This window comes from Pongo pygmaeus, chromosome X (assembly GCF_028885625.2).
Source record: "Pongo pygmaeus isolate AG05252 chromosome X, NHGRI_mPonPyg2-v2.0_pri, whole genome shotgun sequence".
Lineage (NCBI taxonomy): Eukaryota > Metazoa > Chordata > Mammalia > Primates > Hominidae > Pongo > Pongo pygmaeus.
This window is the reverse complement of record NC_072396.2, coordinates 51215121-51238174: the sequence shown is the minus strand read 5'-3', so window position 1 is coordinate 51238174 and position 23054 is coordinate 51215121. Positions and strand designations below refer to the sequence as shown.

Below are 23054 nucleotides of genomic sequence, written 5' to 3'. Positions count from 1 at the left end.
GTTAATCCTCACAACAACACTGAGGTTAAACCTTATTTTTCCCATTTTACTGATGAGGAAGCCAAGACTCAGAAAAGGTATTATACCATTAACAGCAGCAACAACAGGTGTAATAGCTAACATTTATTGAGTGTTTATTCTGTGTCAGACACTGTTGTAAGCATTTCACATGAAGTATTTTATTATTTATAATAAACCCATGAGAGCATTACTGTTTATTGACCCAGTTTTGCAGATGAGGAAATTGACTCACAAAGAGATTAAAGTCACTTGCCCAAGGTCAAACAGGCATCTGACTTCAGAGCCCATTACTACTGGGATTATACAACAAGTAAAGTGACCAAACTAGAGCTCTACTTAGGATTTTCCATTCTCAGCCTAGGGTTCTCTTCCTTCCCTTTGTCACACCACATCATGAGCAGAGTGTGAAATACCCAGTACAGAGTTCCTATTTACTGATTGAGTGAAAGAATATGGGTAATTCAGAGTTGAATCTGATTTAATTAGGAAGAGTACACTTTTCAGGAAGCCTTTACTACCTAAGAAGAATGCAGCCTTCAGAGGCTCGGAAGGATTTGTCACAAGTGTAACTAAGTGAATTTAAATACTTAGGTATTAATTTAACGCCAGGCACACAAAACTTATTCAAGGAAAATTATAAAACTCTAATGGGAGAAATAATATGAATAAATGCATAGTATATACTTTGCTTTAATTTAGGAAGACTGAATATAGTAACGATTACAATTCTCCCTAAATTTAATGTGTAGACATAATGTACTCCAATTAGAGTCACCATGGGATACTTTATAGAACTTGTCAAATTTATAGTAAAATTTATCTGGAAGAATAAGTAAGTGTGCCGAAACACCAAAGAGTACATTTATTTTAAAAGTTAATGATGGCAGACTTACTCTATCAGATTTTAAAGCCTATCATAAAGCAACAATTATCAAAACCATATGATAGTGGGTTAAAAAAAGTCAAACAGTGAAATTAAAAAAGAGCTTCTAGAAACAGACTCAAGCTATTTTAAGAATATAGAACACATTGGAAGCAACCCTGAACTGGGGAAAGCAATTACTATTTCTTTAAAAAATGTTGGGAATTTTAGATATCAATATGGAGAATAATTAACTTAGATTCATATCACATACTGTACAGAAAGTGGACCAGTAGAATCGCATATTTATTCCAGCTGTGGATGGAAGATAAATTTGTGTCTGTTAAATGGAGGATATCATCAGAGACAAGATCAATGGATTCAAATATATAAAAGTTGGTGTGGGGGAAGCCTTTGTACAACAAAATGTAATAAAAAGCTAAGCAACAGAACGAGGAAAATGTCTGGGATCAGCATCACTGCCAACAGTTGCCTGTCCAAAAAATATATATATAAAAATGGGTAGAAGGTCAGCTTTCAGATTTAGCTTCATAAATGGGCAAGGAAAATGAACAGGCAATTTACACATGAGGCAATAAAGGGAGTAAAATCATTGCATGGAAAAGTACCACCTCTCTAGCAATTAAAGAAGTACAAATAGAAGCAACTTCAAGGCATCATAATCTGCTTATTAAACTATCAACAATTAAAAAAATCAATAAATAGAAATTGTAAAATGCTACCTTGGCAAGGCTGTGAGGAAACGTGCTTCTGGAAACAATATAAATTGGTTTAGTCTTCCTAGAGGGCAATCTAGAAAAATGTGACAAGAGTTTGTGTTTCTGGGTTTAGTCTTCCTAGAGGACAATCTAGAAATATGTGTTCATATTATTTGGCCTAGAATACCCCCAAGAAAATAACCTAAAAGGGGAAAAAATTATTTAAAGATGTTCATAGTAGTGCTTATTATAATCATGGAAAGAGTTTACCAATCTAATATATCATCATCTTGGAACAAAATAGAATAGCCACTAACAGTGACAGGTATACAAATGTTGGGTCTTTCCCAGAAATGAGTGGTTGTAATATTAACAAAAAAATAATAAATATGAAACCACATGTTGAATCTAATCTGATAGTAGCCATACACAAAGAAAATTCAGAAAGGAATCTGGCAAAATGTAAATAGTTGGATATGAATGTACATGGAGTTCTTTAGGTACATGTCAAGTTGTTGGAATTTATAATTAAAAAGAAAATCTGAAGAAGAGGTGGCCCATGTTGGTTTGATATAGACCTGAGAAGTTAAAGATCAAGGGCTTTTTAAAAAATCCCCGTACCAATGACAGACAATGTTACTTACCAGACATGCTTACTCTCACTGCTAGCTAGAATTGGGTTTGCTAGAATTCGCCATCCACTAGCACTTTTGCTTACTTAAATCCACAAGAACTTTGACATCACCAGACCTCTACGAATCTCCAAATTTGTCACCACCACTACAACATAGTACCCCCTCGCACACACCCCCACTAATAAACATTTTATTATCTGCCTCAGAACCATCCCTTTCTTAAGGCTTTTCCATTTCCCTTCATTTCTGTCACTAGCACTGGTTTGCATTTCAGTGCTGTTATTCACAAAGAAGCACATTTTCTCTCTACCACAGTGACTGCATATGTATGCATTACTTGACAACAAATATAGATTGGGGTCATTGGAGAGAAGGAGCTAAGCTTCACCCAGGACAGCCCCAATAAAGCAAGGACTTCTCTGATTTCTTCACAGGACACTTTGCATCAGCCTCCTGAGGACTAGAGAAGGTTTAGGGCAACCACTGCCACTTGCATTTGTTGTTGCCAAGCTAATTGTTCATTAGTTGAATTTCTGTGGACGCAGGGGGCAAGCAGGGGTGGCAGCAACAGGCTCTCTGGGTCCTTCTCCCCTCCCTGTGTATCCTCCTTGCGTCTCACTTCCTGGATCTTGCAAATATTTCCTTCGGCAATAACCTGGGAGTGTCTGTTTCTCTTGGAGCAGTCTCACTTGGCTGCTGAGGGACGGGAAAGGCGAGACGGGTTGGGCCTGTGTGCTGTTGCTACTGAGATTCTAGAATGCCAAGCTATTGTGGTGAGCTTAAAAATAAAGTTTCCAAACAAGAAACTTCAAAAGGGCCGAGGAAGAGGTAGGAGGAGATTTTTCAGTCTCTGCAAATATTGGTTTTCATTTTCAATTCCTATTAGGCCAAAAAAAAATATTTTAACAAAAAGGGAAAATCTGCTCTTCAGAAGAAAAGGCAACCCATGGAAGAGGAAAAGAGATGAACAACCCTGGTCTTGGCAGGCAATTTGCTTTTGTTTTGGAGATGTAGTCTCCTTGCTGATGTCAACAAAGCCCTTTCTCATAGTTTGCTTTCATGCTTCCTCTCCTTTCCTCAGTGAGGCGCTAAAGCCTTCATGGACGCCCGAGGATGAATGTAGCACAAGTACCTTTTGCTCTACCCCAGGAGTCCTTGCTTCCCTGCGATTATCTCTCAGACAAGGCAGGTCTGGACACTGCGCTTTTTACTAGCTGGGAAAATGATTTATCCTTTTTAAGCCTCAGGAGTCTCATCTGCAAACTGACAATAATGGTTGTTGTGAAGATTAATGGAAATACATACGTGAAAGTGCCTAACACAGGGCCCAACACTTGGCAACCAGAGTAGTCGACTGGGTGCGGTGGCTCACGCCTGTAATCCCAGAACTTTGGGAGGTCAAGGTGGATAGATCACTTGATGTCAGGAGTTCGAGACCAACCTGGCCAACATGGCAAAAACCAGTTTCTACTAAAAATACAAAAATTAGCTAGGCATGGTGGCACACGGGGAGGCTGAGGCATGAGAATCACTTGAACCTGGGAGGCAGAGGTTGCAGTTGGCCAAGATTGGGCCACTGCACTCTAGACTGGGCAAGACACTGTCAAGAAAGAGAGAAAGGGAGGAAGGGAGGAAGGAAGGAAGGAACCAGGGTAGTTCCTTTTCCTTAATGAAGCTCCTTGCCCTCCACTCCAAGGAAAGAATCCTTACTTGGTCTCAAAGCAGAGTTGCAAATTTCTGTACATTTAGGAGGCCTGATCTCCTTGAAAATAGGACTTCTAGAGGCCAACCAATATCCTTGGCTTGAGGCTGACACCCTTCAATGGAAGCCTCTCTTTCACCATCACCATTTTGCTTCAATTGTTAAAGCCAGGAAGACAGGAGCAACATTGATTTTGCTCCCCTTTGATGTGGTCATCTTGCACAGTGTAATATTCAGCAAGGATTTGTTGAAGGAATGACTAGTACACACGTTGGCCCAGATGATCCCATTAAGGGTAGCCCTTCCCCTTCTGAAGTTGGTCTCCTTCTGCCTGCTTGATATAAGTGACTCTGCAAGTCTCAGGCTGCCCCAACACAGGGCAGGTGAGTGGGAGGGCAGTGGTTTTAAAATGAGGGCTGACGCAGAGAATAGCAATTCCCAAGTTGCCTTGTGCCCAGTCCATCCAGATAGGGTCACAGTTCCATGACTTGGGGCACCAGATGTCCCTAGAAGGGCATGTTCTTTTCTTCCAACTGTTTCTGGAGTTTATTACCGGGGTGAGGCGGGGGGTGGGTGGGGGGGGAGATTTTTTTTAAGGCTGACACACATAGTTAGTACTTAAACAAGACACCTTTGAATATCCAGTCCTTTTGTTTGTCACACTGCTCTGAACCCTAAACTTGCCTTTTATTATATCTCCCTTTTTAGTAGATAAGAAAAGTGAGTGAATGAGTCCAGGCTTAAACTCCTTAGTAAACTAGGGCCTCCTGGCTAGTCAGCTATGTGGTTGGGCTGGGACTTGAGGTCTCCTGGTTTCTTGGCTATTGAGCAGGGTTGAACATTAATCAGGGAGTGCAGTCCAATTCTCTTGATGCGAACAAGGAGCAAGGCTGAAGCATACAATTGTGAAGGCAATTTTCCATGTTCCTAGCATCATTTCTAGGTCCCTTTTACATAGTTCATTCTTATGACTGCTTATTTGTAAGATAGGTATTTTGTTGAAAATGAGGTAAGTGAAATACCTTGCTCAAGGTCACACAGCTTTTGAGTTATAGAGTCAGATTTTTAAATTTTATTGGAATTCAGACCCAAGTCTTTCTAACACCGTGTTCTTTCTGCTTTGCTCTATTGCCTGTCCTGTGCCCTGGTTAGGGAAGAAGAAAATGTGGTAAATTTGATTGTTATCATGGAGCAGGGTTGTTTTCATCACAGCTTCAATACATTGGCCCAATTGTTGCCTTTGAGGATATTGCTGCATTTCATAAAATCTAGATTGGAGATGAAGTTCGGGAGAGAGGCAGGGACAGGAGATAGAAATGGCCAACCAAGTGTGTGTGGTGAGTGATGGGGGACAGAATGTATAGTTTGGAAACCAACCTAATTGGAACAAATAACTACCCCCAAACCATAGCACTCCCAACCCTTTTACTCTGAACCTTTGTTTCCATGATATGGTCCCTGAACCACCTGTGTTAGAATCCTTTAGGTGAATTGCTTAAAATGCTGATTCCTGGATCCCACCACAGAGGTATGAAATCCCAATTTCTAGGGTTGGGGCCTATGAATTTGCATTTTAAACAATTTCCTGGGTAATTCTAATGAGGAGCCACTTTGATTATGAGCTGTTTTCCCAGACTAGTGGTTTCCAATGAAAGTTGGATCATGTACCCTTCTCAGAAAGAATTTTTTAAGCATGTACCCTCAACATATGTTGGCAATATATTTATTAATTTCTTATATGAGCTAATATCCTCATATTTATGCTTTGAAATGCAAGAAATAGAAAAAAATAAATATAAAAGAAGTTCTGTGAAGACAACTACCCTAGACTAAAAAATAAATGACCAGTCAAAAAAAAAGGGTAGGTGGTTGAAATCCAGTTTCAGGGAGAAGGAAAAAAGAATGGTAAAAGCCCAGTAGAGTGGAAAGTTGACCTTATTTTTCTACAAACCCAGAACTCCTCCAGAATGAAGAAAAAGGGAACTGACCATAAAGGTTTCAAGGTAAATATCAATAACCCATTAATTGTTAATCTTTGGATACCAAAAACTGAAAAAATGATTGGACAAGGCTGAAGGGCGTTGGCCAGGCACCCAGTTGAAGTAGGAAGCAGCATTTTATGAAAGCACCTACATGAGACAAGCACCTCATCTTTTGAGATGTGTAGCTAAGGACGGCAGTGACAAGGCACCAGCTTTGATCAAAGCAGCAAAGCTCCATGCAGCTCATGAAGTCTGGTGCTCTTTGAGCACTATAGGGTAAATCAGCCCAGTAATAGAATTAGGAAGCTTGATAAGGTTGAGCAAAAAACAAATAATTTCCATTAGCTTGTGCTACCCCAAATAAATACGCAATTTAGGTAAAAACAACAGACTTGCTATGCAAAGACAGCCTCGAGATAAATTCCAGCCCACTTCCCCTCCCCCCACCACACACAAACCCCAATCAGATTCTGGAGCAATTGGACAGCTGCTGACTGCTTTACCTGCTACTCATTGTTCCCATTGCCTGGCAACCTGGGCTGTGAGGTTACAGTAAAAAAGATCTACCTTTTCTTCTTTTCCATAGTCACACAAACCTGCATTTATTTCACACTGAAGAAATACGTACTGAGCACCCACTGTGTGCCGGGCACTGTGCTGGATACTAGTGATATAGTGGTGACCTTGACATGGGCCTTCACCCTCAATATGGTTATGTGGAAGGGGCAGACAACTAAGCAGTAGTGTGCTAGGAAAATTAATGGGCGCTGTGAGAGGACAGTCTGGGCACCTATCCCATGCTTTGGGGGAGTCAGGGAAGGCTTCCTCAAGGAAATGATATCTCAGTGGAAATCTGAAAGTAAGTCAGATAAAGAGGCGGAAAGAGAAGATAAAGAGCAAACAGCATGTAAAGGCAAAAAGAAGTGTGGGAGGTGTAGGAAAGGCAGAATTTTAAGAAACCTAACAAATCCTAGTAAGGGTCTGTATTTTATGAATAATGTAGGCTTCAAGCAGAAAAATGTATAACAAAATCAGATTTATGCTTTATTTTTCTGTTTACTAATTTTTAATTGAAAAAAGTAATAAATGCATTTAGTGTATACACACACACACACACACACACACACACACACACACAATAAGAGAATCTCATCCCAAATCATCAGTACAAGTCTTCACAAGAGACATTACTGGCAATTTGTTGTGTATCCTTCCAGAAAAGTAACGTGTGTGCATGTATATACATTCCTTTTTACAAAAATGGGAACATATTACGTATCTTTTCTATTCTACATCCTGCTTTTTTATTTTAGTGATTATTCTATGTTACACATATATCTGTTGCATCACCTTTAACAGCTACATAGTGTTCCATATATAGATATTCCCTATTTTATTTAGTCCCTATTGAAAGACATTTAGATGGTTTCCAGTCTTTTGTGATTACATACAAATCTACAGTGAATATCCTTATGGATATCTCTTTGTGTTCCTGTTGGAATGTGTCTGTAGGATAAATCCCTAGAAGTTGAACTACTGGGTCAAAGGATATGCACATTTTACCTTCTTTGCCTTCCAAATTGCCCTCCCTAGGAGTTATGCTAATTTCAACTCCCACCAACAGTGTATAAGATCACCTGTTTCCTTATACCCTCATCAATTCTTTAACTTTTTTTATTTAAAAAGTTTCATTATTGTTTGGATTTGCATTTTTTAAATTTTAAGTGAGGTTGAACACCTTTTGGTAAACTGTTAAGTCATTTGTGTTTTTCTGCGAACTCTACCTTTTTCTCCCTATGGAGTTGTTGGTCCCTTTTATTGATTGGTAAGCATACTTCACATATTAAGGATATTTACTCTTAGTTGTGTATGTTACAAATATTTTTCCCAGTATATCTTCACCTTTAGACTTTATGGTGTTTTTTCTGGACATAATTTTTTAAGTTTTAGGAAGTCAAATTTATAAACTTTCCCTTATTACTTTTATGTTTTGTGTCTTACTTAAAAAGAACTTATCCTGCCAAGATTATTTTATATTTTTTAAAATGTTTTCTTCTAGTACCTTTATGGTGTTTTTTTGACAATTGAGTCTTGATACATCTAAACTTTATTTCGTTGTAAAAAGTGATTTGATGATTCAGCTTTATTTTTGTCTCAATGGCTATCCAGTTGTTCTAAAACTATGTATTGAATAATTCATCCTTCCCCCACTATTTGAAATGCTTCATCACAAACTAACTTCCCCTATGCATTTGAGTTGACTTCAGTGTTCTAGTGTTCTCCGTTTTATTCCATGGATCTACCTTTCTATTTGTGAGACTGCCTTATTTACTGCTAACTTTAGGAATTATTTCAATAATTGGTAGGGCTGGTCTTCCCTCTTTCATCTCTCTACTTTTTCCATGCTGTTCATAATAATTCTTACGATTTTAATTTTCCCATATGAAATTTACAATAATGTTCCAAAATGCAGTCTGTTGACACTTTTATTGAGTTTCTATTAAGTTTATAGATTCACTTAGAGTTGACATCTTAACAATGTTGAGTCATCGTTGCTAGGAAATTGTGAGTCCTTTCATTTATGTGCATCTAGTTTTATGTTTCTCAATAGAGTTTTAAAGTTTTTGCGTATAGATCCTGCATATATCTTGTTAGGTTTATTTCTAGGCGTCTTATCTTTATACTTGCTGCAGTAAATATGATCTTTCCCTCCATTATATATTCTAACTGATTGTTGCATCTATATAGAAAAGATGATTTCTATATATGAATTTTATACCGTGACACCTTACTGAATTTTCCTGTTGTTGGTATTATTTTAAAATTGTTTGTGATGAGGCTGCGCACAGTGGCACATGCCTGTAATCTTAGCACTTTGCAAGGCCAAAGTGGGTGGATTGCTTAAGGCCAGGAGTTTGAGACCAGCCTGGGCAACATGGCAAAACCCTGTCTCTACTAAAAATACAAAAATTAGCCGGGTATGGTGGTGCATGCCTATAGTCCTAGCTATTTGGGAGGCTGAGGCACGAGTATCCCTTGAACCTGGGAGGCAGAGGTTGCAGTGAGCGGAGATCATGCACTCCAGCCTAGGTGACAGAGCTGGACTCTGTCTCAAAAAAAAAGTTTCTGATGAATTTTCCAGATAAATAATTGTATCATCTATACATAATGAGAAGATATCCCTTTCTTCCAATGTTTACATCTTTATTTTGTTAAGTTGCACTATTGCTTTCAGAACAATATTAAATATTAGTGGGGAAAGTGAGCACCTTTGCCTTGTTCTTGTTTTTAATGGGTATACCTCTAGTGTTTTGCCATTAAGCACAATATTGGCTTTTGACTTTAAAACAAAAGTCTGATGATAATGATGGTATTATGGAAATAGACATCTTTTTCTGTTAGGTTTTTTTTTTTATCTGGAAGTGATGTTGAATTGTTATCAAATACATTTTAGCATTAGGGAAATTGTTGTGTACCTTTTATCCTTTGATTTATTAATGTTGTCAATTATATCAGTAGATTTTCTATTACTGAACCAGTCTTACATTTCTAGGATGAACCCCACTTGATCATGGTATATCATATTTCTTAACATCCTCTTAGATTCTGTTTGCTAATATTTAAGATTTTTGCATCTGTATTCTCAGATGAGATTGGTCTCTAGTTTGCTTTTTCTGTTCTGTTTGCTGGGTTTTAGTATCAATGTAATGTAGGAATCTTTTCTTCTCTCTCTATTCTCTAGATTTCCAGATTCTAGAAAATGTAAATAACATTGGTTAGATTTTTTTCCTTGAAGGTTGGTAGAATTAACACAAGACTATGTGATTGTGCTATTTTTGGTCAAATTTATACTTTTTTTTTCCTATGGTAACTGGTGGGTTTATATATTCTCATTCTTCTGCAATCAGTTTTGGTAATATTTGTTTTCATAGAAAAATACTTTAAGTTTTCAAATTTGTTTTATGGGGTAGAGCAAAGTATTCTCTTATCCTTTTCATTTACTCTGTAACTGTGGTTATTTCTCAATTTCTAATTTTGTGCATTTGGGTGTTTTTTTTTTTAATTAGATTAGCAAGTGGTTAATCTGTTTCATTGTTTTTTATTTTCTTTTCAGGAATTGGTTTTGGCTTTAATTATTCTATCACTTGTTCTCTAGTATATTAATTTCTGCCATTAGTTTTATCTTTCTGCTTTGTTTTAGGTTTATTTTTATGATTCTTTTCTTCTTTTGTTGAATGCTTAATTCATTTATTTTAATTCATTCTTACATACTAATATAAGTATTTAAGGCTACAAGTTTTTCTTTTTCTTTTTCTTGAGACAGTCTCACCCCGTCAACCTGGCTGGAGCGCTGGAGTGCATTGGCGCGATCTCAGTTCACTGCAGCCTCCGCCTCCTAGGTTCAAGCAATTCCCCTGCCTCAGCCTCCCGAGTAGCTGGGATTACAAGCGCACGCCACTACATCTGGCTAATTTTTCTATTCTTAGTGGAGACAGGGTTTTACCATGTTAGACAGCCTCGTCTGGAACTCCTGGCCTCAAGTGATCCGCTCGCCTCAGTCTCCCAAAATGCTGGGATTATAGGAGTGAGCTGCCACGCCCAGCCTACAAGTTTTTCCTTAACTACTGCTTTAGTCAACCATATCCTCTAGCTTCTGATATTTCCATTGTTGTCATTTTCTAGGCATTCAACAATTTCAAATTAGATTTTCTCTTTGACTAAAGTGGAAGAATTTTTTTCCCGTTTATTTTCTACATGCTAAAGATTTTTATTTTCATTTTGCTATTAATTTCTAGTGTTACCGTATTGTCATTAGAAAATATGGTCTGGGGAGGCCGAGGCGGGCGGATCACGAGGTCAGGAGATGGAGACCATCCTGGCTAACACGGTGAGACCCCGTCTCTACTAAAAATACAAAAAAAATTAGCCGGGCGCCGTAGCGGGCGCCTGTAGTCCCAGCTACTCCGGAGGCTGAGGCAGGAGTATGGCGTGAACCTGGGAGGTGGAGCTTGCAGTGAGCCAAGATGGCGCCACTGCAGACCGGTCAGGGCGAAAGAGCGAGACTCCGTCTCAAAAAAAAAAGGAAAATATGGTCTGTACTACTAGTGTTACCATATTGTCATTAGAAAATATGGTCTGTACTACTTCCATTTTCTGGCTCAGTATATAGCCAATTAAAAATATACTCAATGGGCCCTTGATTAAAAAAATATAGTCTGTTTCAGTACATGAAGAAATTTAGATTTTCTCATTATCTTAGTTTTTGACTGTCATGATCTGTCATCAGCTGAAACAGTCTCATATTTTGTTTCTACTTTTTTTCTACCTTTGCATTTGCTATAGATTTTGCTTTAAGAATTTTTATGCTGTGTTTTTTGGTGCATAAAAGATCAGAGGAGGTAGATCATCATGTGTTCTAGCTGTTAACATTATAGTGCCCTTCTTTGTCTTATTTATTGCATTTTGCCTTTAATTCAACTTATGTATGAAATGAGTATCATAATTTATTTTTTCTTTAATTTTGACCTTAATTCCTTTGTTAAACATATTTATTGAACACCTACTGTGTGCCAGGCACTAGAAACCTATGAATGAGACAGACAAGATCCTGCCCTCATGGAGCTTACATTTTAGTTAGAGATTGGAACAGAAAATAATCAAGTAAAAATAGATATGTGATGTGATATCAGGTGGGGATGAAGATGAATACTCAAAGAATGAAGTAGAATAAGGATAATTAAATATAAGTTGTCTCTATTTCTGATAAAGTAGTCAGGAAAGGCTTCTCTGCCTGGTACACGTTTGTCATTTTTTTACTTTCTACTTGTCCATCACCTTGTGTGTGTGTGTGTGTGTGTGTGTGTGTGTGTGTGTGAGAGAGAGAGAGAGAGAGATAGAGAGAGAGAGAGAGAGAGAGAGAATATGCCAGGTGGAACAGTTTGCACAAAAGGGATCGTTATAATCTTAATGATTTATAAGTGTGCAAAGGCCAAATGAGAAGAGAGTGGGTATGTCTGGATATGAATTTCTGATCCACATGAGTGGTGAGCTGACCAGAATGGGGGTGGGATAAGAGGAGAATTAAGGACATTTTGTCTTCCATTCTGTCTGAGTTTGGCTATTATTATGTGTATTATTATTTTTTAAAGAACTATTTCCAATCTTCATCATGATTATTGAATGGATATTCTGTATGATGATTTAATTGAACCCCTGGAATTTCCTGTCACTGGGCAGGACTTAGCATGATGCTGATTGCTCACAGGCTACAGCAGGAAACCAGATCTTGTGGTTTAGAGGGCTTAACTCTTTATACTCTGAGGCTAAAGAGATGTCTTTTAACTTTAGTCAGTCTTTATTATACAGAAGTTTGAATTTTTATGTATATTCAAATAAATCTGGACTTATTTGGAGATTTTCTTCTGTTGCTTATGAGAATCTTATTTCACCTCGCAATGATAAGTCTTTTTAATTTTCTGATAGGTTTTTCTTATGTTATATATGTGCATAATATATACACATATATACACACACATAACATATATAATATATTAAAATTATACACACACACACATATCCATGACTCTTGATCTGGATTTTATTTTGGTCTATAATATATGATGTAGCTCCAAAAAGCACTGCTTTGCAGTTATCTCAAAAAGATTTATTAAATAATATTTCTTTATCTCCTTTTTGGGGGAAGATTATGTATATGACGTTTTTATAGGTAGTCTGCTTTGTTTCTGAACTTTCTATTCTGTTTTGTTGATCAATAACACACTTTTAATTACAATTATTTTATAATATACTTTATCCCTTACCCCCTTCCCCATTTCTTCTGTAGCACAATACTCTTTAATATTATATCCTGCTTTTATTACAAGTTAATTTTCTAAAAATTCTGTAGTTAAATGTAGTTTAAAAATTCCTATTGAGAATTCTGATTGGAATTGCATTAGGATATTTTTTTTTTTTTGAGACAAGGTCTTACTCTGTCACCCCAGCTGGAGTACAGTGGTACAATGATGGCCTACTGTAGCCTCGACCTCCAAGTCTCAAGCTGTCTTCCCATCTCAGCCTCCCATGTAGCTGGGACTAAAGGCACGCACCATCATGCACAGCTAATTAAAAAAAAACATTTAGAGACAGGGTCTTGCTGTGTTGCCCAGGCTAGTCTTGAACTCCTGGACACAAGTGATCCACCCACCTCAGCCTCTCAAAGTGCTGGGATTATAGGCATAAGCCACCGTGTCTGGCCAGAAGGAGATATTTTAAATCCAAAACAGCAGATAACTATGAATGACCTGTGTGGTGTTTTTTGTTACAAGTATAAAAACATAGAAAGTATATATATCTAATTCATATTACAGGTTGCATCTAGAGAGGCAATAGGGGAATGGAAGTGGAGAGTTATGTGAAGGGTATTATTTCTTAAGAAAAAGTCATAAAACATAAATGGCAAAGTATTCAAACTTACTAAGTCTGGGTGATAGGTAGGAACATGGGTATTATGGCAATCAATCTCTGTACATTTCTAAATATTCGAAATTTTTATAATGAAAAACAAACAAAAACAACAGATGAGGCAGGATAACCAGGCTTGTAAGCACCAGAAAACAGCACATGCAATCTGACTCCTATAAACAGACTGGGGTAGTATGTGTATATCCAGACTTTGGAGCTAAACTGTTCAAGTTCAAATCCTAGCTCTACCATGTACTAGCTTTATGACCCCAGGCAAGTTACTTAAATGCTCTATGCCTCAGTTTCCCCAACTGTAAAATCAGTGCAATAGTAATAGCTACCTCCTGGGGTTATTGTGAGGATTAGGTAAGTGAAGACATGGAAACCACTTAAACAGTGCCTAGTATTTAGTATATGCTCAGTAAGTGTTAGCTATCATTATTATTATATTATTATTACTATTATTACATTTACTACACATACTACATTGTTTTGTGGACATTTTAAATTTTGTAGAAATGTTGTCATCCAAAATATGGGCCTATCTGCAACTTGCTTGTTTTTCTCAGTACTCATCTGATGTTTTGCAGGGAAATGGCTCATTCCAAGACTAGCTTTTCATGGGCAACCCCTTTCCATCCTTGCCTTGAGAACCCAGCACTGGACTTGTCAAGCTACCGAGCAATTTCTTCTCTTGACCTCCTTGGAGACTTCAAACATGCTTTGAAAAAATCAGAGGAAACTTCAGTTTATGAGGAGGGGAGCTCCCTTGCCTCCATGCACCACCCACTGCGCAGCCGTGCCTTCTCAGAGAGTCACATCAGCTTGGAGCCCCAAAGCACCCGGGCCTGGGGGCAGCATAGGAGGGAGCTCTTTAGCAAAGGTGATGAGACCCAGTCAGATGTTCTCGGAGCCAGGAAGAAGGCCTTTCCTCCTCCTCGCCCTCCTCCTCCTAACTGGGAGAAGTACAGGCTCTTTCGTGCAGCCCAGCAGCAGAAGCAGCAACAGCAGCAGCAGAAGCAAAAGGAGGAGGAGGAGGAAGAAGAAGAAGAAGAGGAAGAGGAGGAGGAGGAGGAGGAGGAGGAGGAAGAGGAGGAAGAGGAAGAGGAAGAGGAGCTGCCACCCCAGTATTTCAGTTCAGAAACCTCTGGTTCCTGTGCTCTCAATCCTGAGGAGGTCCTGGAGCAGCCACAACCCCTCAGCCTTGGCCACCTGGAGGGCTCGAGACAGGGTTCACAAAGTGTCCCAGCAGAGCAAGAATCCTTTGCACTACATTCCAGTGATTTCTTGCCTCCAATAAGGGGGCACTTGGGATCTCAACCTGAGCAGGCCCAGCCCCCTTGCTACTATGGCATTGGTGGGCTTTGGAGGACATCGGAACAGGAAGCCACTGAACCCGCCAAGTAAGTACATATGAAAGATACTAGGTCTCTGAAGAGGCAGGCAGCACAGGTTTGGATTTTACCTCCACCATTTACTAACTGGATGACCTCAGGCTGGTCAATTAAACTGCTCCCAGCCTCAGTTTTCTTACCTGGAAAATGGGTATAATGATACTTGCTGCACATGATTGTCATGAATATTAAGATAATCTACATAAAGGATATAGCTCCATGGTTAGCACATAGTAGATGCTCAGTAAATATCATGTTCTTATCCCTAAATATCTTTATTAAAGTACTGTACTTTTCCTTAGTGTGTCTTCACGGTATCCATCAATTTCTGGCCCCTGATCCCAAAGGCATTGAACACTTGTTGCCTGTACTAGGTCTTTCCCAGAAACCTGGCTCAGGCACTTTTCCTGCCTTCTCTTCTGCTTGCCCTCCAGAATAAGAGGCGAGCTCACAACCTGACCTGCCTCTGCTCTAGGACAAGTAGCCTGGGCTTCTAAACTCGTCCCCCAACAACCACCAGCATCAAAGGTATTCCTGGGGCTGGGTGCTTCATGCCTTGATGATTCCTTACAATAGTTAAGGACATTCTTTTTCTCGTCCACTTTCTCCCCCTCCTTGTTTACCTGCCTCTTTGCATTCATGTGGGTGTGTAATAGGTGGTGGTTGACAGGGTGAGCTGCCTGGGCAGGGAGGCCAAAGCAAGAGTGTGTTCTGGCAGCAGGACTGCCAGTGAGTGTTTGTTCACTCCACTGAGCCAGTTGTCATCTGCATGCGCTATAGTGCATGGTTGGGTGTTTTTTTTATTTCTTTTGCTCCAAAGCAAAAGCCCCAGGACCATCATTGCTATTATTGCTCAGTGCTCTGGCTGTCAGCGGCTCCGCCTGCTCTCCTGTGGAGAGCTCAGCCCACTCTCTGCTGGGGCTGAGGTTTGGGAGGCAGGTGGCTTATAAGTGCTTTCTTTAACTCTCTGTATAGCAGGAATTTGCCCGAGACTTGTTGCGGTTAGAAGTACCTTGTTATCATGTCTTTTATTGACAGACAAATCTGTGACTTGTCTATCTGGAGCTAGCCGATCAGTTTTCCAGCCCAAGATGCCATAAGCACAGCATTTACAGGGCCTGGCTCCCAGGCACTGTTAAGAATCCTTCATTAGATCCCATGTGGCTGCTTCTCAAGCTGTTCTTCTACCTGGGGAGCATTCTCATTGTAATTAGAAAACATTTTGTGAAAAATACCTGTGATTGTTATCTATCATAGCAGGGAAAAGGGAAAATGACCTCCCAATAGTAGGCACTTAACAAATATTTAAGAAGAAAGAACAAATAAATGAATGGATGAACATTTATTAAGTATTTCTTATATACCAGACACTGCCAGACATTATGTGTCTATTTCATTTAATCCTCCCAATAGCCCTATCAGCCATTATTATCCCCATTTGACAGATGAGGAAACTAACTAATTCCAAGTTACACAGCAAAGATTCAAAGCCAGAGCTGTCTGACTCCAAAGCCCATGCTTATTTTGCCTTCCTAGGCAGCCTCTCCCAGAGAGATCTTGTTCTTTCCATAGGCCAGGAGTCACAGGGTCCTCTTCTCTCCTGTAGGACAAGGTGTACCAGAGGCAGCAGTTACAGGCCCTGGTTCTTCCTTCTTTATGTAGCTCCCTTTGCCTTGGCACCTTGGCCAGACAGAAAGAAATCACTATTACTAGAGATCTTGTAACTTGCTCCAGAGATTTATTTCTAATGACTATGGGATGTAACGGAAAACATTTGTTTGCACACAACTCTGCTTGTGGCTAAAAAACAATTAGATGCTCCTTTGAGTGATGGAGATTTAAGGAACAGCATCATTCCCAAAATAGCTAATTTTTTTTGATTGCTTACTGTGTGCCCTGCATTGTTCTAAGCACTTTGGGTAATGATTGATTTAATCATCAAAATAAACCTATGAAATAGTTACCATTCATCTTCTCCATGTCTTAGATGAGAAAAGCGAGGCCCAGGGAGATAAAGTAACTTTATCACAAGATCTCAGGTAGCTCGCTATGCTTGCTATATCATCCCAAGATCTCTGGGCTCTTGAAGAAGATTCTATTCCAGACCCTAGGAGAGGACAGTGTCCTAGCCAGAAGGAAGCAGCTTTAAGATTTTGTAAGGGACATATAGATGCATAATATTTTGAATCTAAAATGCAAACAAAGATATCCTAATTTCAGCCAAGTTAAACTCTAGTACCTTTATAACCTACATACTGTTCTGTTAAAAAATGCTGGGATACACACAGAAGCCAGTTAGTGGAATAATTAAGTATTATTTGAGTCTAATAACTCTGATTCAGGTATAGGTATAGCTTGTTTTATGGACTCTATGCATTTCCTCTCAGTGCTCTGTGAAAGGAATCTGATTTTTGCTTTGATGTTTACTACACAGATCACCTATAATCGCTTCCCTATTAATGGAGGTGATAAGGAAAGGATCCCTAGAACATAGTGCCTAATATGATATACTATAATGTGATGCAGGGATGTGTATGCTGGGGAACTGAGTCTCCAATTAGCACATCCTTTTTTTCCTTTATAACACCTTCTGACACAGAACTTTCACACATACCCTAAATATTTTTCTTGTAGATAGGAATTCCCTACGTTCAGACCTTCATATTCCCTCCAGAATATTCTCCGTTATCTGCCAACATAGATATACTCCAGCCAGAAAATTCCTTACATGTAGGCTTTTATATGATCTCAAGTTGTCCCTTTGGCAGTATAGCATAGCGGCTTGAAGCACAGATTCTAGAGTCAGGTTGTCCAGGTGCAAATTGCAGGTCTGTCATTTAGTGTCTGGTGACCTTGAGGAAGTCACTGTACCTCTTGTTGCCTCATGTTCCTTATCTGTATAATGGTTTTCATGAGCATTCAATTATATATTTATATACCTATGTGTGTATGTATCTATCTTAGGATGGTTTCTGGGGCATGGTAAGTATGGTGTGCATGTTAGCTAGTATTGTTCTTTTATCAGTGTTACAAGCTTGAAACTTATATATAAATGAATTTACCTAGGATAAAAAATATTGGCGGGCCCAACTTTCTTTTGTGTGATGAATTAGGAGACAGCATAGCATGAATCAGTAAACAGCTGTGGAGCCTTTTAACCATTATTTTTGACCTTTATCTAAGAACTGCAAATAGCTGCAAAAATGACTAATGAGTTTCTCCTATTTTCCCTTTCAAACAGCTAGAGGTTAGCGAAGGGGTAGTGACACAGACAGGTGGAGGATGGGAGTGGCTAGCAGGCAATGAGAATATAGTGAGGGTGGGCCACCCCCTAGCATAAACCATGGGCAAAATTATTTGCCCCTCCATCGCTGAGACCTGACATTGTAGCATTTCTCTCTACTTCCTTCCTCACACCAGACCGGAAGCTTTGATGGCAGAAGAGGCCAAACCCAAGCCAGCATGGAACCAGAACTACTTTTTTTCCTGAGAAGTTCTATTTCATGGGCTGGGGCTCTGAGAAGCAATGCCGCAGCCCCACAGGCTTTGGTGAACCCAAGACAACAGGGTCTGTTGCTATACTTGTCAAGCCCCTGGGTGCCACTGGTTCCATTTTTTTCCCCATTTCATTCTACAACCGTGGAGGAGGCAGGAGCCATTGGGAATATGCCAGAAGTGGAGAGATGCTATCCCTTTTCAGGCTGAAGTCTTGCCCTACAGCAGGCAATGTCTGAAGAGTTCATGAGAGATGTGATGGGCGGTGACAAGTCCCTGGCAGGGTGCTAACCACAGCCTCCAACATGGTGACCACTGTTGAGGTCATGGGTGACCTCTTTGCTGTGGGAGATCTGCAGCAGAGGGTCCGTTTCAAGTAGGAGTGGCATTGGAAAAGAAAAAAATGATGAGAGTGTCCAGGAAAGCCACAGGGTGCCTTTGTAAGCAAGAAGACTAGATAGAGCCAGGATGGGTTGAGATCCAGGGGTAGGTCTGAGGGAGGCCAACAGGCTTGGAGAACCAATAGCTAAGGTCTCAGATACTTCTCTACCACCTAGCCCCTACTTTGGGATCCACATACTGGAGTCATGCACCAAAGGGATGATGATCAGAAGGCCTGCCAGGTTTTCTGGATTTTAATTGAGTGTTAATGACCAAACCAAATTATCTGGAAAGAAGTCTCCCTAGCCAATAAAGTCAGGGGCATGGAAATAGCCTTCTAAGTTCTTAAAACTTGCCTTTACTTAACTCCAGTTTGCCTTCATGTGGCCTGTTTACATTTGAACAGTGCCTTCTCCATTTTTTTCAACTCCTTGGTGAAGCAGGGTTCCATTTTTCAGATGGAGAAATTAAGAAGCAGAAATGTCAGCAGCCTCTCAACAGAGGTGCTCAAATGGTCATTCTTTGTTTCCACAGACAAGAGTTTCAGCACTTTTCGCCTCCTCCAGGGGCCCCAGGAATCCCTACCTCTTACTCAGCTTATTACAATATTTCTGTGGCCAAGGCAGAGCTGCTGAACAAACTGAAAGACCAACCTGAGATGGCAGAGATTGGCCTAGGAGAGGAGGAAGTTGACCATGAACTGGCTCAAAAAAAGGTAAAGTTTTTTGATGTGCCCTAGAGATTTTCAGAATTTAGCTTGAATGTGTCTGGAGGATGACCAGCCTTCTACACTCTCTAGAACATCTCGCATTCCCATATTTTCAGTATGGAAATCATACAGCCTCTCTGGGTTTCTCACAGATCCAAGTCCTGTCTATTTTTGATCCAGTCAATAATAATAATAACAATCATAATCATCATTATTGTCTCTGTGATCCTTAGAACAACCCAACAAGGGCCGGGCGCGGTGGCTCCCGCCTGTGATCCCAGCACTTTGGGAGGCCAAGGCGGGTGGATCACCTGAGGTCAGGAGTTCGAGAACAGCCTGGCCAACATGGTGAAACCTTGTCTCTACTAAAAATACAAAAATTAGCCAGGCGTGGTGGCGGGCACCTGTAATCCCAGCTGCCCGGGAGGCTGAAACACGAGAATCGCTTGAACCCGGGAGGCGGAGGTTGCGGTGAGCCGAGATTGTGCCACTGCATTCCAGCCTGGGCAACAAAGAGTGAAACTCCGTCTCAAAAAAAAAAAAAAAAAAAAAAGAAAGAAAAGAACAGCCCAACAAGGCAGATATTACTATCCCTATCCCTTTTTTACTAGTTGATGGGATTAATTTGCCCAGGGGTTACAGACTAAATGGTAGATCCAGCACTTGAAGTCAAGACTGTCTGAATTTCTACTGTACAGTACATGCTGTCTCTCTGAATTAAGCCAGCCTTGTAAGTAACTCACTACCCAGGGCACATCAGAGTTTCTGCCAGTGGGCTCTTCTAACCAATGGCAGTGCCATTGATTTTTATTCTTTGTGCAACTTTGTGGGAGACAGAAGAGACTAAGTAAAATAAGGACAAATTATAGGCTGGCAAACTTTAGTATTTATTTGCAAGGATAGTCAATTATGTCTTAAAAGTACAAAATAGTTAAGTGGAGATGATGATGTTGTTGTTGTTCCAAAGCTTTCCTTTCTTTGTCTAAGTACCACTAGTCTGGTTTTCTAATCAAATTCTTGGAATCACTTTCCCCTCCCTGCACTTACCTATTATATTTCATAAGCAAATAGGGTTGTCATGGCAACCTCAAAGGCTCAATTTACCTCTTTGTGGACATCTGAACTCAATGTAAACTGTTCTGCCCATATTTCTTTCAGGACATGACCCACAGGAAGGTCCAGGGCCATTTGCAAGAGTCCTTCCTCCAATTTCCTATCTGAAGCAAAATGTCAGGGGAAGAATTGGAAGCATGGTGGTGTTGAAGTTTTATTGATGCAGATGTCTGCTTCCTTGGATTCCATGTTCCCTGAGCAGGGGTACTCCTAGCTTACTCAGGGCCTGGCCTCTGCAGGGGCAAACCTAGAAGTCTGACCAGGAAAAGAGAGAGATGGTCAGAAATGGCAGAGCACAGAACAACAGAAAGTGAACTAAAGTGATTGTGGGTGGGCTATGACAGTTTTTGTCTCTGAGGAAGAAAGGTGAAGAATATCACCAATTTGCGATGTCCCGGAAAAAACAACTCAGCTCTGGCTGGATCTGTGATGACTCCACAACTCTATCCATCACACTTCCCCAGGACTGAGGTTCAGGTTATAGAGCACAAGTTCCAAGAAGTAAAGGGCTCTCTCCACTTTTATCCTTCCATCTATCCCTGGAGCTTGGGAACTGGGGTGGGAAGGTGATTTTCCAAGTGGGTCATTTTCCAGATGGCCCCCAGCCATCCTTTGTCCCCAGCATTGACTCTTATTTGGGAGAGCAGATGGTGGGAATATAACTGGCAGCCTCTTCATCTAATTGTGTTGCCTTATTCATATCACTGATCCCCAGTTCCCGGTGGGTTTTGGAATTTTCCCCAAATGCAAACCTATTATACTTCAGACTGAGATCATGGTGATCTCCTGACTCTTGAAGAGTTCTAAAATATGACAACAGGTCTTGGAACCTGGAGGAGGCTTTCTTAGTCTTGGTCACTTTGGACATCTCTAATTAAACTACTAGAGGGGAATACATTCCAGAAAACTACAAGCCTATGGTCCCAGTGCTTGGGCTAGAATAAGATTAAAACATACACTGAAGCATACTCCTATGTACAAGATACTATTCTAAACATGTAACATGTGTTAACTTATTTAATTCTCATAATAACTCTATGAGGTAGGTCCTATTGTTATCCTATTTTTTAGATGTGGAAATTGACGTGCAGAGAGGTTGAGTAATTTGCTCAAGGTCGTATATAATACCGCTACTTTCCAGCAGAGCAGGAGTTCAAACTCTGGTAGTCTAGCGCTGGAGTCTCTGTGCTCTTAACCACAAAGCAATACTGGCTACAGAGGCTATGGGCAGCCTGGGACGGGGCCATTCTTGTCATAACCTTGCAGCTAGACAAGTATCTATTAGTTTGGAGTATGTTGTAGAACTAATTTAATAATAATAATAACATTAGTAAGCATGCATTGAGCATTTAAGTGCCAGTCATAATACTAAGTCTTTTACTTATGTGGTTTCATTTACCCATCAGAAAATCTCTGGAGTTGGGGAGGTGTCCACTTTACAGATGAGGAAACAGAAGTGGGATTAGGTATCTATCCTAAGGCCATAGAGTTTGGAGGTGGAATTGGAATCCAGATGTCTCTGACTCCAAAACTCCACTGTACTTCCCTGTGACTGCACTCACCTATAGGGGAGACAAATCAGAAGACACAGACAGCACTTCCCTTAAGAAACTTACAATCAGTAGCAGGTGAGAGATCAGACACACACAAGGACTAGAAAGTGAGGAACTTCAAGTTACACTATAGGGTTCTAATTCTAAAATACTTAAAAGCTCGGACAAAAAAAAGATCAATGAGAGAAGACTTACAGGAGGGCTTCCTGTCGGGGAGGGGAGGGGCAGAGCTGTCCCCTGAAGAAATTTAGAAATAACCAAAATGAAGAAAGAGATAAAGAGTAGGTGGAACTGCATAAGCTACTCAGGAACACAAGAATGAGTGTTGTGAACACAGAGGAGAGTGAGGAGCTAATTCTGAAAGGCTCTGAGGAGGGACATTAGAATGGCAAGGTGGGGCCAGACTGAGGAACAAATAATAGCAGCCTAGCTTTTATGCAGCACTTACATGCCAAACACTTTGCATGCGTAATCTCATTGACTCCTTATTATGACTCAGTGCAGTGGGTAAAGCAATTATCCCCATTCTACAGATAGAGAAAGTGAAGCTCAATAATGTCAAGTCACCCAAGGTCCCACAGCTACGAAGTGGCAAAGCTATAAATCAAACCCAGTCGTTATAACTCCAGAACTCACAGTCTTATCCAAAAGGCCTCAAAAGCCAAGCTAAGGAGGCAAAGATCTAGCATAGTGTCATGAACTTGAGATGTACTTAAATGGATTGAAGGAGAATGAATAAAGTGATAGGAAAATACCTTAGTGCAAATGCTTTTCCAACCTAGGCTCTTCAAAGGACTGTAGCTCCTATTTATTAAATCGTCCCAGGAAGGGACTGGGTGCAGAGGCTCACACCTGTGATCCCAGCATTTTGGGAGGCCGAAGGGGGCTGATCACTTGAGGTCAGCCTGGCCAACATCATGAAACCCCACCTCTACTAAAACTACACACACACACACACACACACACACACACACACACACACACACACACACACACACACACACAAACACACAAAATTAGCCTG

At 40.2% G+C, this 23054-nt stretch overlaps 1 protein-coding gene across 10 annotated transcripts in view; it reads left to right on the top strand.

Annotated features, from left to right (window-relative positions):
- The window catches only part of SHROOM4 (shroom family member 4), a 283821-nt gene that overhangs the window by 192828 nt on the left and 67939 nt on the right, over nucleotides 1–23054 (top strand). For all 10 annotated transcript variants that reach the window (XR_010125372.1, XR_010125373.1, XR_010125371.1 and 7 more), the window contains 2 exons: nucleotides 13976–14788; nucleotides 19190–19370. Coding sequence is in view for 7 of the 10 variants with exons in the window: in XM_063660273.1 (XP_063516343.1) it covers nucleotides 13976–14788; nucleotides 19190–19370 (994 nt within the window). In the remaining 3 variants the exon portion in view is untranslated. The remainder of the gene's footprint in view (nucleotides 1–13975; nucleotides 14789–19189; nucleotides 19371–23054) is intronic.